The following is a 17,282-nucleotide window of genomic DNA, read 5'->3' as shown; positions in this document are numbered from 1 at the left end:
CCCCAGGCAGTGCTCAAATCTTACATGTATCTCAAGGCATCAACCTTGTTTTATTGTAAATCTTCTTTTAGTCTGCAGTATGCAAATTTGTTATTTATTCTCGTACACACTCGTTGACCAGTGTGTTAAAATGATCCTGCACAAGCGCTTTAACTGAGCTAAATAAATATGAATGTAAATCATTTGAATACTTACTCCTGACAACGACGTTGATGTTCTTACGGGCGGGGTTGCCCACATTGTTGACAGCCGTGCAGTTGTAGAAGCCCGCATCGGTCGGTGTGACGGCCCTCAGAGTTAGCTGGGCACCTCGAACCTTGGCGTTGAGGGGAAGGGGTCCCGGGTACCGCGACCAAATCACAGTGGGCGGCGGGAAACCTGCGGTCACTTCGCATGTGATGACCACATCCTGCCCGGGATCGGACACCACCGTGTCGTTGACGGACAGCCGGATCATCGGCGGAGCTGGAAAGTGACGCAATCATAGTGAACTGTTAATTTGGACTTTCGCTTCATATATAATGAATGATTTGATGATGAAACCTGAAGAAATTAAAATTCTAATGAGGTAGGGTACCTCAATACGTTATACTTGTCAAAGGTGTTTCTTACTGTGATTACATTATGGTTGCAGCATAAGAATTGATTTATCTCTATATTGCTTCGATTTGAGGTGGAACTGCTGTTATGCAACTTCTGTCTCGCTCGGGTTTAACTAATGATTGTTGGCCTCCACAGTTTTTGGAACAAATTGTGGCGGAAAACTCATCATAATCTATAATTTGGCCTTTGCTGATCAAAAGTCAGGTATAAAGTGATCACATATGGTCTAATGATCGATATGCGGGTATCACACAGTGTGACGACATACTTGAGAAGATGCTTACGAGGTAATATTTGTGCCGGCAGAAGGAGAATACAGCATGAATTGAAAGCAGATTTGAGGATTTTATCAGACAGAAATTTAATCCACCCTTAAAGTACTGAAGGCATCCATTCCTCTAATAGTTTTTTTTTTTTTAGGAGATCCATTCAACCAATCATTTTTACCAGATCGGCTAAATTCAACAAGTGCACATCACACTAAAGAAAAAAGCTGCGTGTCAAAGCAAAACGCAAAGAACACACGCTTGCACGCACACAAGAATTTGGATGACAACGGAACACACACAAGCACACGCTAATGGTGTTTTCTCTTTAGCTAAATTTCCTAGCGAGCTGACAACGACTTCAATGGAATAGCTTCCATTTTATAGCTCTATCTGCTCCTGTTCCATTACAACAAAAAACACGCAACGTAAAAAGCTGTGGGTCCCAAGTAGGGACCCCATAATGATATCATGAAGGGCCGTCTTCTTAGGGGTCACCCAAAATGTTTGGGGCCCCCGGAAGGACTTCCCTTTTTTTATCCTCAGATCGACGCTCATGGTTGCTTATTATTATTAATTGTATTCACAGAAAATTATTTGGTTTAAGTTTAGTTTAATGTGTACAATATTATTACATTAGGTTTTGCGTATACAAAATACTCATCATTGGAACCTTTGTTGATCAACATTTATGGCACACAGGCCAATACATACATATGAATACATTCATCTATAATTATGCATTTTAGGCACAAAACTTATGGGATTGTTGTTTTGTGTATCAGCCTCCAGTGTAGTTTGACCTTCAGGAAATGACTGCTTATGTCACATTCAAGACTGCAGAAGCAAAAAAAGAATTCATCGGCAGCTTTCAAGCTTCGACCTTAAAACGTCCCAGTCAAAAGTAAACAAAAAGCATGGCTGACGGCCCACGATAAGCTACCATTTGCTTTGTTTGTGAATTGATCATTTGACTTTCAGCAGCAGTCCGGACAACAAACAAAATCTATTTGGCAGAAGAACGTTTTACTTACATCATCTACTATCTGTATATACAGTATGTATACAGTACACACTAAGGAGTCAAAATATCTGCTACAGTACAATAGATTACATCCTGTCTGAGGTCAAAAATGCCTAACTAACCTGTTTTCTAGAATTAAGCATATAGCCTACAGTACCACCCACCACCACTACCACTTAAGAAAATTGTTTTCGACTGGGGATAGACCGGGCCGATTATCGGTGCAGATATATTTGGCATTTTGACAAATATCGGCATTGGCCTGTTTATGACTGAAGACCGATAAAGCTGGCATCTTGAATGCTTGCGAACGTAGGGAATTTAGGTTTTTCATCAGGATTTGTAAAATGTTCACAAACAGTTTTCACTTGTCGCAAAGAGATTTCGAACAAATTCAGACTATTTTTCACTGTCTGCGAAAATCTTTTGAAACCTTTTTCGGACCCTGTCGTAAACCCCAAATTAGCTACATTTGCATGCATTTGTCACTCAGTGAGATTGATTCAAATTTCCACTTTATATAAAATGATGCTGACACTGGGAACACCCTACACCTTTTTATTTTTTAAAAATAAAGACAAATTTAAATTAACAAATGATGTTGAAATTTTGGAAAACTATCTACAGTGGAAAACTTTAGGGAACTTTTTACTTGCTTAACTTTTAAATTATCTTAACACAAGCTGATGACCCTGAAAGCGCCCTGCAATTTTTGTTAGAATTACTAAACAAAGCTGTAAATTTTTTATGCGTTTAAAATTAAAAGATATTTTCTCTTTTACTGCAAATGGTGGTGGCTTGAAATATCCGTCTCCTTGACTACTAATAACTGACATCGGCGCATCACAATTATTTCTCCTAAAGGAGGACATGTCTGGAAAACTGTTGAGCACACAGTGTTTTATAGCTTTTGAGCAAATTTGAGCAGACATAGCTCGCCAGTCAATATGAAGGACAGGAGAGTTTATTCAGCCACTCATCGATTAGTGCAGCTCCTTCTTCATCCCCGGTAATGTGTGGTTTGGACAAGTGTGCAATAAATATGATTCAATCAATGGCTTATAAATCCTATTGTTGTGTGTACTGTGAAAAGTGAACACCGATGGACAATCTATAGTAATTCAAGAGTACTGAAAAACGTCTGGTAACACGTTGTTCGGTATTAAGGTAATTAAGTGAAGGAGTTGCTAAGCACTGGAACAAATCTTGTAATGCTGTTTTGTCCTTTAAGAGACAGTAGGGAGTCATTGTCAAGCACCAGCGTTTTTACTTGTGCTTACAGAATATGAGATTATACTGTGTAGATCTCTCCAGAGCTCTCCTTATACCTGTCGTATTCGGGGGCTAGCAAGAACTAGCAAGTGTGAAGCAATCAAAACATATAAAAAATTAAGCAAACCTGGTGTTTGTTTCAAATTTCCATAATTACCTGGTACGTCTAGCAGACTACAATGCACCAGCAAATAGCTAAGTGCACTTTAAAAGCACATTATCCTCAATTGAACACATGCTGATATCACACGACTAAGCAAAACAAGGTAGCAAATATTCAGCATGGATGCAGGTGCGAACTACAAAGACGTGCACGTTAAGTCAACAGTCTAATCTGCTTACACACCTCCTGTAGTTTTGTCATTATAATGATTTTAGAGTGTGGTGGCAGGAGATCTAACACCTCATGTGATCTGTTAGTTGCTGAAGTTATCGCTAATGTTGTGCTAGCAGGCACACGCTGCGTAGAAAAATACAAATAGGAGTCGCCGACAGGGGGGTTTGTTTACAAACGTGATCATATGTAGCCAGTTACAGACTGAGGTCGGATGGCAATCACATGACATGTAAACCATGTAGAGAGCTCCTACACCTGTACTGGAACAATTAATTCAGTCTGTACCAGTGTGTGTTTGCTGTGTTCAGACATGTCCAACCGACTAAAAATCAATGCAGCATTCCATGGACACGTGTGCATTCTCATTTTTTTTAACGATAATTCACTTTTGGCTAGTCTAGTGTGTCCAAAGTTGAGCTATTATCCCAACAGCCGGGTTACATGGGAAGGGATGTATTAACATTTTTAAACATCGAAGAGTGCAGTGAAACAAATCGTGCTACAGTTGAACTCCATTTTAGGCTGCTAGTGACCAGTTACCAATTTTGAAGCAGTTTTTCCCATAAGAAATAACAGAAATATAAATTTTGTCCCATGGACAAACAGCCACAATACTTAAAACTAGGACTGGGTTTAAAAAATATATATATAAATATAAAAAAAGAGTACAGTAATCAATATTGAATAGATTTTTCCTTTTCAAACCCGATTCATAAAACCATGAATTGATTATTTTAATATCTCTTGTTTCCCATAATTCATAAGAAAATAGAATGTTAAGTTTTATTTATTTATTTTATTTTTTTAAATCTTACTGTTTACTTGAAATTTACTGTTTACATGAATTTAGAAGTAACTATTGAATTAGAGTTTTTTTTTCAGCTCATCCTTGCTGATGTCAGTATTTGTGTCACATTTAAGAGACTATAACATGTGTTACTTTCATTAATAAATCATTTAACCAGTTACAGACGCTCCCCTACTTACGAACTTTCGAGTTACGAACAACGGTACATACGAACATTTCTGCGCGTACAGTATGTCGAAAAATGTTTGGAAAGAAATGCTGTAAGTTAGATTTTGTATTGCGCGTAGTGCTTCTTTCCGCCGCTAATACCGACGATTGGCGCTGTGAGAGCTCATTGGAGGCTGAGCAACGTGGCGAGGAGGAGGAGGAGGAAGAAACGCCGGTCCCCATGAAGCAGGAAATAACTTTTGAAGCCGATTCCAGCGACGACGAAGAATCTCTCATGATATAAAATCTTCCTCTTCCTCCTCCTCCATCATCTCCTTAAGCATCGAGTACATCTTCCAAAAGTAAGTTAAACTTCCTTTTATTTATCTTATTACGTACATGTACATACTGTGTGTGTGTGTCTCGCTCTCTCTCTCTAACATACGTAGTACAGTACAGTACTGTACTTATTCTCTCCATTTTATTAAAAGTTTTTTTCAGTACAAACCAATGCAGGTTACTTGTACAAGCCTTAAACATACTTATATAAACCTTCAATATACTTATATAGGCTTTAAACATAAATCATAATACAAAATATAGCACTGAAGCAACTTACGAACAAATTCACCTTACGAACGATCGTCCGGAACGTAACTCGTTCGTAAGGTGGGGAGCGTCTGTACTGCCTCCACAAATGTAATTTGGAATTTAATCTTTGTGGAGTTTTTATCATGTCCTTGATATTTAAGAAGAATTGATGTCGGATTGAATTGAAGTGAACTGAATCAAATCGAAATGGGATCGATTGAGGACATTTTAATCGATACCCAGCCCTACTTAAACCCTTAACCTTATTGTTTCGTTATTAGAATAGTGCACAATAGTGTCTTAACTTCATTGAAGACTAACATTCCTAAACGCCTTAAAATTGAACATTAACTTAGAGTACAAAAATGTTAGTTAAAACAGTCTCACAATTTTTGGACAGATCACTCCAAATGTCAGAAACCCCAAATATTGATGATTCTTTTTTATATATATTTTTTTTATCTGACCTAGTACAGTATTATGAAAATAAGCTATACAATATAGGAATCCACTGGTATTGGAACACGATATAGCCAAACAATCCGAAAATCCATTGCACAATGTCATCTTGTGGACCATACATCCTGATTACGTCAGCAGTATGGTTCCCAATAAACACTCCATCACATAAATGGTCACTGCATGCTTATTGGCCAAACCAAGCATTGTCACTTTAAAATAGAAAAGATGAAAAATAAGGTGTGTTATGTGGAGAAAACCAAATATGTGAATGAAGAGATAAGTGAATCAAGGAGGGGAAGTGAGGATTTGAGAATTATAGCTTCAATTTCCTAGGGATGTGTGCGTGATGGCGACAGCGGGATCAGCCGCCGCTCGTCCCCAAACTAATGGGATTTGTGTGCGGCATCGCACTTTACAAGCAGGTAACAAATGTCTCCATCCTCAACACGCGTTCTCTTGTACTCGACTCTCCATTTTCCCTCTGTCACGTTGTCAACCATTTACACACCTCTGCACGACAGGCTCTTCAGTCTCATATCCTTGTACTCACTTGCCACAATATTAGGCACACGTGCACATTACGATAGCATCCAATATACCAGGGCGACATAAAACAAGTCTGCATTTCAAAGATAACCACGCTCAGTGTTTATTGACACTGTCAGAGTGATATCCATTTAACAGGCCAGATAAAGCATTTACCATAACGATAAAGAAAAGTGAATAGCTCATAATGTTGCCACTAAAAACAAACAAGGTGCATTTTAAAGAGACAACTACTACCACTGTGTAATTATGCTTACCTTTGACAACAAATTTGTTGATGAAATTAAATAAATGACAATCCACCTAATAGTAATTAACAGGTCTATTTTAAAAATGCTAAAGTTACTGTAAAGTGTGTCAATGGCTTTTCTCACTTCCACTGCACTCCTGTTAAATTTTTAAATAATGTATTAACCCTTCACGCAGGGATATTCAGCAACTTAGTTCGGTATTCAAACTTGACCCAAAATGACCTCTGTGAAATCACATGGCATCTCCTAGCCAATCAGCACAGACATGTAATGATAATATTTAAACATTTATGGGGGGCATCAGTAGCTCGGTCCACAAGGACTTGGCTTTGTGACAGCAGGGTTGGAGGTCCAATTACCACCGAGGGTTTAAAAAAAATGGAGAAAAGTCAGACTGGAGAGATTCTTGTCAAGCTTCCATAAGACCGTTGATGTACTTTTGAGACAACCTAATATTTTGTTGCCTAACATAGCATGACCTCACCCCCCCACCCCCCCCCCCCACACCCACCACATCGATGCCCCTGCGTTTCTCTTAGGGAGGAAGAGGATTTGGCAGCTGCCGTCAGTAAGTGGTAGGACTGGGATTATGATCCCAAAATCAATCAATCCCCTTGTCCCACCACAGTGATGGCGTGACCCAGTTGGGGCGATGTAATCTACGCGGTGAGTGACGCCGCAAGGAGACACGGAAGCTCGGCGGGGAATAATAAAAAGTAAACATGGCGGAGGATGAACACAACTGTCTTCGTCTTACAGGTTCTGTTTCTCCGTTTGTTAGTGTACCTTTTGGCCTCTGTTTACTTTGATTACTGTCTCTTGTTGTCATCCTTTTTGTTGTTTTTACTATGAGGATGGGATTTTAATATGCCATTTCAAATCAGTCTGATAAGGGACTGCTATAATGTGTAATGTTGCTAGATATAATGGAATTCATGACCCTATTTTACTACACTTGTCACTTTATAGCCCATTAATGTCTCCTGAGTGCTGAGACTCGTTTTATCTTAAATATAAGGTATAATGTAATTATAAAAAATAAGTCTCGAGGGGGAAAAAATGCAATATAATTTAAAAGATGTGTTTTAAAAATGAGCACAATTTTACAGTGTGTGCACTTTAATACAATTTCAGGTTGGAGTAAAAATGTAATGAGTTCTCTTCATTTTACTGCATTGCAGTCATTGCAAATAAAGTTGACTAACTCTCATTTAACTGCTTCACATCTTACAAAACAAGAACTTTTGATAATACGCACAAATACATGCAGACATTCACACAGAGCAGTGGATTCGTCGTCACTCTGAAGCTGTGAGGTTCAGACAGACAAGATTGTTTTGGCAACTCAGTGAGCTTTTGCGGCAACATCAAGCTTTGTGTGAGCGTGCGTGCGTGCATGCCTGCATGTGTGTGAGAGAGACAGAAAGAGGATGGAGCCGAGATTATTTAATAAACTGTTAACTGTACAAAGCAGGTGGACAAATACATCTCTGGCTTCTCTTAATGAGACAAAGACCTATTGCATAATCTTAATTTATGTCAGGTCAGCCAGTAATCATTTATTAACCTGATTCTGCTTTTTTTTTTCCCGTATCTGCTTTTTCAGTCTTCTTTTTCTTCTCTTTGTGTTTTTATTTTTAATTTTGTGACCCCAATCTATTTTCTAGTCCACGTTTCCTCTCCATTTGAAAGGAGAGCCCAAATGATTATCTTCCCATTAAAAACCCAATTCAAGAGGACTCATGTAAAACCTCCAGCAAAGGCTACCATTAAAATACTATGACTCTTTTACGAGGTCATTTTGCAGTTTAAAGGGTAGCGTTTCTTATTACTAATAAAGGCTGAGAATGACAACAATCAGGACGGTACCTAAAACTTTGAACACAATTTGTTGCATGAGGCTGGTGGACTTTTGAGCTGTTCACTATCAAAAAAAGAAAAAAGTTTTTAAATGAAATAATGCGAAGTGAATTTACTGGTTCCAAACTCACAACAGGGAAATTTCACACATGATTAACTTTCACTGAAGTTGTTGTGGTGCAGTAGGCTATGGATGGATGGACGGATAGACAGATAGATGGGCGGATGATAGACAGATAGATGGACGGATGATAGATAGATAGATAGATAGATAGATAGATAGATAGATAGATAGATAGATAGATAGATAGATAGATAGATAGATAGATAGATAGATAGATAGATAGACGGATGATAGATAGATAGACGGATGATAGATAGATAGATAGATAGACAGATGATAGATGGACAGATGATAGATAGATAGATAGATAGATAGATAGATAGATAGATAGATAGATAGATAGATAGATAGATAGATAGATAGATAGATAGATAGATAGATGGATGGACGGATGATAGATAGATAGATAGATAGATAGATAGATAGATAGATAGATAGATAGATAGATAGATAGATAGATAGATAGATAGATAGATAGATAGATAGATAGATAGATAGATAGATAGATATGAGGGTTTGTAACCTGAACTACAGCAAGCTTTCCTTTGACTTATCAGGCCTATCAGTCGTTGGATGCTTCTCTTGAAATGTTCACATAGATAAACTCATATGGTTGGTAGCAGAAACAGAGGGATGTAAAAAGCAGAGAATAGCACATAAAAACAATAAGCCATCTTCAAGAATAAAAAAAGAACGGCTAAAGTAGGGCTTCCCCTTGCAGTGTATCAGTTTGACCATAACGAGTCTGACGGAGCTGTCAGTGGCAATGTTGTTGCTGGGCGGCGGTGTGGAGATGGAAAGAACGCTGCCGACTGAATTGGAGATAACAGGCAACGTGACAACTGAATTGCAGCTGACGGCCCTGTGATGCCTTTTCAACAAGACGGCTTGACAATTGGGTGAACCGGGAGGCGGGCGAGAGGAGAGATGGATCAAATTTGAGGGGCGAGTGAAAAGGCAGAAGAACAAACACAGAATGAGGAGGATAGAGAGGAATAGAAGGTTGAGAAATAAAGAGGACAGATGTAATTGGTCAACACAGCGTGTGTGTTTTTTGCTCCGTGTGTTTTTACTTACACGTGCTGTTTGTGAGCCTGAAGGTGACTGACTTGTCTTCAATGTTACACACATTACGAACCGACACCTGGCAGGTATAATCGGCAAAATCCTTTGCTCTCAGGTTTTTCAGCTTCAAGACCTTGGTCTCACCCTAAAGTGGAAAAGAACAAACATGTTTTGATGCTTACGCTGGACTTGACCTAATGAAGAAGAAGACAAAATTCATTGGCTCAATTTGATTTTTTTCCCCTAAAAGCATATTGAAATCTTGTTTGAAAGATGTCTTCCATTTCTTATGAGCCATACAAACACATGCCCCAATTATTTCCAACAGACACAAGATTGCCACTGCGATGGCAGATCTGTGTTCTCTCCACTATGTTCCCCACCGTTTCAGTACCTGCTGCGTTTGTTCGATACCATATAAGACTGCAGATGCTGGGCTAATCAATTCTTAGCCAGTCTTGACGAGTAGCATACTCTGCTGCCAGGACAATTGAACTCCAGGGAATCTGCTTTGTGGTTGACTGATACTGAGCCGTTGTGCTTGCCCTTTCAGACTGGGAGATCCGGCTTGAAGACGTTTGCTTTGTTTACTGCAACTTACTGATCACTGTGATCAGTGACTGATTGCGTGGCTTGCTTAAACCACTTATAAAGGACGTTGTAGGTTACTGTTATTTAACCCTGGAGAACCCAAGAACCCTTTTCTTCTTTGGATAATTATGAATTATACATTAAATGACTATGAGTTCACTGAACACCAAAATATATGTTTTTTCAATTTTAACCCTTTTTTTGAACTAGAGTTGCTAATTTATCAAAATATATATATAAAACATACTCCTTGGCATTCTGCAACATGATATGAAATAGATTAACAAAAATAACACAATTTTACCATCTGATGGTTTGCTGAGAAGATGATTTTGTTTGGATTGATTTCCAGCTCAACAAAACAGCATGTTACCAGCCATCTTGTCACCACCACTCTGGCTCATGTAAGTGCAATATTCATCCACTAGATGGCCCATGCAGGGGTCAGAAGTGGCACTCTGGACTTTTGAAGTTAAATTTGTATAAAAAAAATAAATAAAAATAAAGGTCTTTGTTATTTGAGTAGCAGAATTCATAGGGGCCAAATTTGACCCCATGGGTTCTCCAGGGTTTTAAACAAAATCCAGCACATTTGGTTAGATTTTGGCAAGAGATATGATGCTAGTTGGTTCTGTTAGTCGTTTAAGACCTGGTTGGGTCATATGATAGACAGGGAGGTTGTTTGTCATGTGATGTGTATTCAGACCAGAAAATTCCTTTAGTCTGCTTTGGTCGATTGATTGATAGGTAAATGTAGAGTTGCTCAGCAAATACAGAGAGCGCTTGGTACCTGAGTGTAAAGTGGCTCGTAGATGTCCACGCCGTTGTCTTTGCTTTGTTCGATGAGCACGTTAGCACGCTTCCAGATGAAGCGAGCGGGCGGGTTGGAGTTGACGGTGCAGCGAAGGAACACGGTCTTCTCCTGGTAGTAGCTGCCACGGACGTCACTGATGGTCTGGTGAACAGTCAGAACTGGTGTGTCCAAGTCTGAAAAATATTATAGCAAATAAGACCGCACCATTTAATGCCTAGGAAGAATACATTGAAGTAACAGTAACAGTGTTAATAATAAACTGCAAATGAAGACAAACAACCGCTGTTTACACTAACCAAAGATGCCCAAGCACTTGCCTCTTGATCATTGCACACATGATCCTAAACGCCCAATCTGTTTCTTTTTTTGCCATTTGCTTCTTCCGACAATTTGCCTTGCTTCCGTGTTGACATCCTGAATGCTAGTGTCATCTCCCTTTCCCACGGTGGAAGCGATTTCACCATCTTCACTATCTGCCATTTCTCCAAAATTCACTGTCACTTCTCATCAGCATCCGTCCTTCCCTATCCCCTCCTTTCACTTCATGAGAACGCCTTTGCGGCAAGTTATGTGTATTTAATGCGGGCAAATTGAAATAATATGCGATGAAAACACATACGTGGGTCATTCCTCACACTTTGCCGCATTCTATCTCTTGGGAATGGACTGACTCGTCCTTGTCGCTGCTGTGTGTTCCTCGACTCCATCTTGTGAGCGTGGTAAAGTAACAAGACAAGTGCTGTACATGTACTGGACTGATTGCATTCTTAATCTGACATATTTAAGAGGAAACAATGTGTAGATTATGCATGCTAGATCCTGTGTGCTGCTGGAAAAGGCAACATCGTCACGAATGGGTTGCGTTACACGCAAATGTGGTTTCAATGCCCCTGGTTGCTGTAGATCACCAGAACAGATGACACGTAAACACAACAGTAATTAAAACATGAGTGATAAATAATTGTAGTTAGTTAAAAACAATGACAGGAGCATGTAGATGAAGGAAGATTACCACATCTTAATTCTGAACATTTATAAAGATACTAATTAATAATAATAAAATATACGCCTTAAGGGGAAGTCAACCTTAAACATTTCTTGACAATAATATGTTATTTGTGACCTCACTAGTCTAAACATGACATTCTGATTAATATTACATTCGTGGAATATGAGTTATGCTGCAAAATCCAGCCATTTTTATTCATTGCTGTCGACATGACTTCACGGTTGCTCAGGTCTCAGGCAACGACTAATCATAGCTCACCTGTTTTCTGAAGCTGAGCTGTGATTGGCTGTTACCTGAGACTTGAGCAACTGTGATGTCATTTTCACTCGGCAGGAAGTGGTAAATTGGCTGCCTTCTAATATTGATTAAAACTGCTAGATTTTGCTGCTTAACTCATATTCTACTAATATAATATTAACCTGAATACTATATTTAGACCAGTGGGGCTGGATAGAACATATTATTGTCAAAAAAAAAGAGGGGGGGGGACTTCCTCTTTAAGTTGGACAAAAACAACAGAATAATTGGATTTATCCCAAAAACTAAATCTAAAAAAAAAAATAAAAAATACTCTTTTGCCCAAAGGGGATGAAAAAAACCTCCAAATTTGGCTTCCTTCTTTCTTTTGCTAAGCAAGAAATCAGTGAGGATCTGCTTCACTACTGTAATACAACAAGGTTTCACCATAAAAGTACTTCAGTTTGCCTGACAAAATATGACTAGAGATACGGACACTACAAATCCAACAAGATAGAGTAGTAGTAAACTCCAAAAATGTTGTCTGATTGGATGTTGAGCAGCCAATCAGCATTTGTCCTAGTGTCTGACTCCTGATTGGTTGACAATTGTTGTTAGTAATGTTTGGTCACATATCACAAGTGTGAGGCAGTGTATTGTACATACAGTATTTTTTTATGCACAAAACACCATATTTCCCCTCATATTTATGGAATTTCGGCACAAATCTACCGTCATACCCTTTTGCAAATTCCCTTAGGTCAAAGCCAGATAACTCTGTTGTTCTGATTTTCAACCCAAACTGCAATAGACTACTTAGGTCAAAAATCTGCGACAGCATTTCATCGCAACAACAATAAAGACTACTGGATGGTTTTGGGGGTTTTGCTAACTACATATAGCTTTCAAGCAAAATCTAATGTACCATTGCCCAAAATTGGCACGTAATGCTGTTCAGATATTATAATGATCACCCAGCATAGCAGATGCTCCTCCACTAAATTCAACCAAAAAAAGTTCAAATTCAAGCAATACCTGAGTGTGGCGTACTGTGAGTGACCCAACTAAGCTGCTTACTCTAATACATCTCTCATACTAAAGTTGCTCTCGATCTGTTTGGCTGAGATTTTGCTCAACACTCTCTGAAGTGTTCACCTGTTTTTCCCTCACTTTCATCTCAGCGCGGACGCCCTCGTTCCGATAACGACAACACGCCGCTCGCGACAAAAGGCCCAGCAGGAAGCGACACAGCGAGGCAGCACAGGGCGCTGCGAGATGGCGATGCCAGCAACAGGCCTTCAAAAGCTGGGCGCTTATCAAAGGTATCTGCATGCCTCGTCTTGGCACTGTCAACGTGTGAGTGTGTGTGAAGGAGATCTGGCAAAAGAGTAAAGATGAACACATTCAAATTTGTTTACTTGATTTTGGGGATTGTGTTCAGGCTGACGAGATTTGTGTCCCTGCCTGGTGGATTATTTGCAGTGTAGCGGTAGACCTGAATGTCTAATACAAGTTTGTGTGTCTGTGTGACAGAAGGGAGAAGAGTGCTGTCATTCTGTCCGTGGAAGATTGACACATACACAAACAAGTAGAGACAGTAGATTCTCAAGGAAATTACTTGATGGTCACTAAGGATCATGTTATTTGATCGATTGAGGAGTGAGTGGCAAATAAACGTGCCAAGTAGGTTTTGACTTCTGAAGGACTTTTATGAAATGACTTAGTGGTGTACAGTGGTACATTTTCAGTGTCGTAAATTGTATTTTCCTCAACAATTATGAATTTATAGGTTTCATATTTTTGACCTAAAAGCAATGAAAATATTTCTCCCTTATATATATCCATTTTCTATCCTGTTTTGGGTTGTGGGGAGCTGGACCCTATTTGACCTTGGGCGAAAAGTGAAATAGATGCAGAACTGAAGTGAAGCACTTTACTGTGACTGACCAGTAACTATCTTTCATTCATTAAAATAAATAAATAAAGAAGTAAAGAAATAAATACATTTTAGATTTGCAAGCTTTTAATTGTACAGCAACAACATTGTGATTTTTTAAAATTAAAAATAAAAATAAAAAACAATTTGTTTTGTGTTTTCTGAACAAAAGAAACAAAGGCAATATTGGGGTATAGTTTTTTTTTCTTTTTTTTACTCAACACGGATAATTATCTTTACCTGAAAAACAACAAAACATGGGGGGGGGGGGGTATTGAGATACAAGCCATTTATTCCACAGTGAAAATATTGTGATTTATTTAATTACTTTTTTTTAAAACAATGGATAAAATATTGTAATAATAGGTACATGCTAATTATTGTTGAGCCTCTCAATGTGATGCAGTGCAACTACAACCACAATAAACATATTTTTAAATGAATATCTCTCTGACTGTCAATCAAAACTGAACATAATAGTCTTTGTTATCTACAACAATACTCCACATTTTATTGTTTAGTTTTACATGATAAGTACACTGAGCAAGCTCTCACGTTGAGTCTAACTTTGGCGGTTGTGGGGCCTGAGTAAAGAAAGGCGAGATGAAACTGCAAGTGTACAGAAAAACTATATGAAACTTTAATGAAGCCTCTGATTTCCCCACAGACTTCCCTTTTACACACACAACTTAGATCACTTGCACTCCCACCTGCTTTTGTTGGCCACAGCGTTTAATGTACATCTGTTTACTGTCTTACTGAATTCCAAACTCAGCCCTTTATCCCCCACATACCCACACATAATGCGTTTTCATTTGAGAGAGTTGAACCCTGAAATATGTATCTGGTTGTACGTTTGTTTTAGCACCGATGTTCTGTTAGTATGAAGGCCATCATTAGATTTGATAGATTTTGTACAGATGTGCACTGAAAACGAACACACTACGCATCGTTGCGAGTGTTTTTTTTTTCACCGGCAACACTTATTCCAAAGGAAGGCGAGCCTCAAAAATGGGTGTTAAGAGAAAAAAAAATGTGAGAAGCAGAGTGACACAACAAGTTAAAATTTCAGCACTATATCGTCAGCTGTCAACAAAAGTTATGGGTCACATTAGTTAACTTCTGATAGTGAATCACCTTTGTATTACATTTCCGTCATCGACCCTGGTTACAATTGTAAATTTCTCTAGCCCTTTTCACCTCTAGATCCCGATATGATACAGCCTTAATATCGCAATAAGCAGCCACTGCTTTTTACACAGAACCTGACAAAGGTGATAATTGTCACAAAGGCCTGCAGAGAGTGATGAAGTTTGCTCAGAAGATCACGGCACACTTTGTACAGAACTGCTGCCAACCTCAAGGACCCCACCTCAGGCTCCAGGTGCAGAATGGGTGAAATGCCAGACTTGTCGCGTTAACTCTCTGGCAACGGGAAAGCGAGTTTTAAAAAGCTGACTTTAGGATTACTGGACGATCTCAAATGCTTTACCTCCTATGCTGTTTCTTTCGGTTTGTACATATGTAATTACACACTGATTGTTAAATGTTGCACAATCAGCTGTTGTTGTCAACTACTTTGTACAAATATACACCAAGATTTGCACCACTTTTTATATCTGCAGTGTGCAGCAAGGGAAAAATGACATTACTGCACGTATAACAACAAATACTTTGGATTGAGAGAAAAAAAAAGAAAATAAATAAAACGTGTACATTTTTTCTCATGACCAACTTATGATTCCTTTCATAGTTCCAAGGCTGACCTGTGCCAGTAAGGAGTCCAAACTGGCAGAAAATAACAGAAGCAAGAGATGCAATTGAAGAAATGGACAAAGCTAGGCTAACTGATAGCTTATCTGGTAGCTGTTCATCTCCTTGTCATTTGTATTGTGTTGAATCAAAGTGAGAGGTGTTATATATATATATATATATAAAAAAAAACATGCCCAGATGCTAGTCGTCCGCTCTGTGTCATGTTTATTTTCAGGCTTGTTTACTCCGTGTCATGTTTAGCTTCTGTTTTCCTTGTGTTTTCCCCTTGTCTTGTCATTTCCTGTTTTATTGTGAAAAGTCTGACTCCTCTCGTTTCAGGTCACTTGCCCTTCCTTGTTTGGTGTCTTTGTCAACCCTGATCCCTGATTGTGTCCACCTTTCCCCATTACCCTCATGTGTCATCCAATCAGTGCCCTCAGCCAGGTGTGTCTTGTTATGTCATTAGTGTTGGTGTATTTAGTCGGTTGTCTCCCCCCTGTCTGTGTCGGTTCATTGTTGCCACTGTCGTAAGTCTTTCGCCACGTCACGCTGACCTTTTTGCCTTATCAGGATCCATGTCATGTTGTTAGTTTTGCCTAAGTTGTTTTGTCATGTTTAGCTTCATGTTTTGTTAGTTCAGTTTATTTTGTTCTTTGAAGTTAGCTTTTTGATTAGAAATTAAAACCTCTTTTTGGACTGCACCTCTGCCTCCTTGCTCTGCCTTCCCGCATCTGGGTCTTAAAGCCCCCACCTTACTGACACTCTGGATAAAACAATAGAAGTATTTTATGCCATCTTGTCGCATTATGTTATGCATGCCAAGGAGCTACTTTATGTGAACGTGTGTTGAGGAGCTTCTGCCATCGTGTGGCATCTACTGGCAATAATAAACCTTTTTTTTTTTTTTTTTTAGGCAGGTCAATTACTCGAGGATTTTCGCTAATAGCGGCAGGGCTTAGTCCCTATACCCCTGTGTGTCTGTACCCCACTTAAAAGTAGCACCAAAGGCGGCAAATTGGTACGACGCGATGCCTTCATTACGCAGCTTATACAAGAGGAACCATGGCAGTGATTTCCTGGGAAATAATCCATTGTAGCAGCCACGGTTGAGCAAGTGTGCCTTCGTAACAAGTCAGCTGTGTTTTTATAACAAGTTGACCTCTGCTCGCCGATCACCCCCGCCCACTCCCCGTAAGACGACTGCGCCCCGAGCCGCCAAATCCTCTTTGATTTCCAATATCATGTTCTGTTCCCTAATAGCACTCAGGGAGTAGACGGCCATTAAGGAAAGGAGCAAAGAGAAGATGACAGGCTCAATTGAGTGAGAGCGTGGCATGGAAGAGAATTAGGCCTGGTGTGCGCACTACGTGTGTATACGTGGCCAAGACTGATTATGTGCTTGAAATGTTTGGTTGCTATCGTCCAACATAGAGAAGCAAATGTACTTATCTGAGTAAACACTTGAAACGGGTGGTGATTCACTCAAGGTCACTGCACAATTCCTTTCAATGAGTTTGCCTCATAAACCAGATTAAAAAAACAAACAAACCTACATTTATGATAGCGCTTAATGAGGAGCTATTT

At 39.2% G+C, this 17,282-nt stretch overlaps 1 protein-coding gene across 3 annotated transcripts in view; it reads right to left on the bottom strand.

Annotated features, from left to right (window-relative positions):
* mdga1 (MAM domain containing glycosylphosphatidylinositol anchor 1) overlaps positions 1 to 17,282 on the bottom strand; it is a 173,729-nt gene that overhangs the window by 54,719 nt on the left and 101,728 nt on the right. For all 3 annotated transcript variants that reach the window (XM_077564192.1, XM_077564194.1, XM_077564193.1), the window contains 3 exons: positions 10,738 to 10,934; positions 9,369 to 9,501; positions 196 to 465 (listed from right to left, as the gene is read on the bottom strand). In XM_077564192.1, coding sequence (XP_077420318.1) covers positions 196 to 465; positions 9,369 to 9,501; positions 10,738 to 10,934 — 600 coding nt within the window. The remainder of the gene's footprint in view (positions 1 to 195; positions 466 to 9,368; positions 9,502 to 10,737; positions 10,935 to 17,282) is intronic.

Source organism: Vanacampus margaritifer, chromosome 4, assembly GCF_051991255.1.
Source record: "Vanacampus margaritifer isolate UIUO_Vmar chromosome 4, RoL_Vmar_1.0, whole genome shotgun sequence".
NCBI lineage: Eukaryota > Metazoa > Chordata > Actinopteri > Syngnathiformes > Syngnathidae > Vanacampus > Vanacampus margaritifer.
Note: the sequence above shows the minus strand (reverse complement) of the source record. Positions and strands in the feature narration are given on the sequence as shown.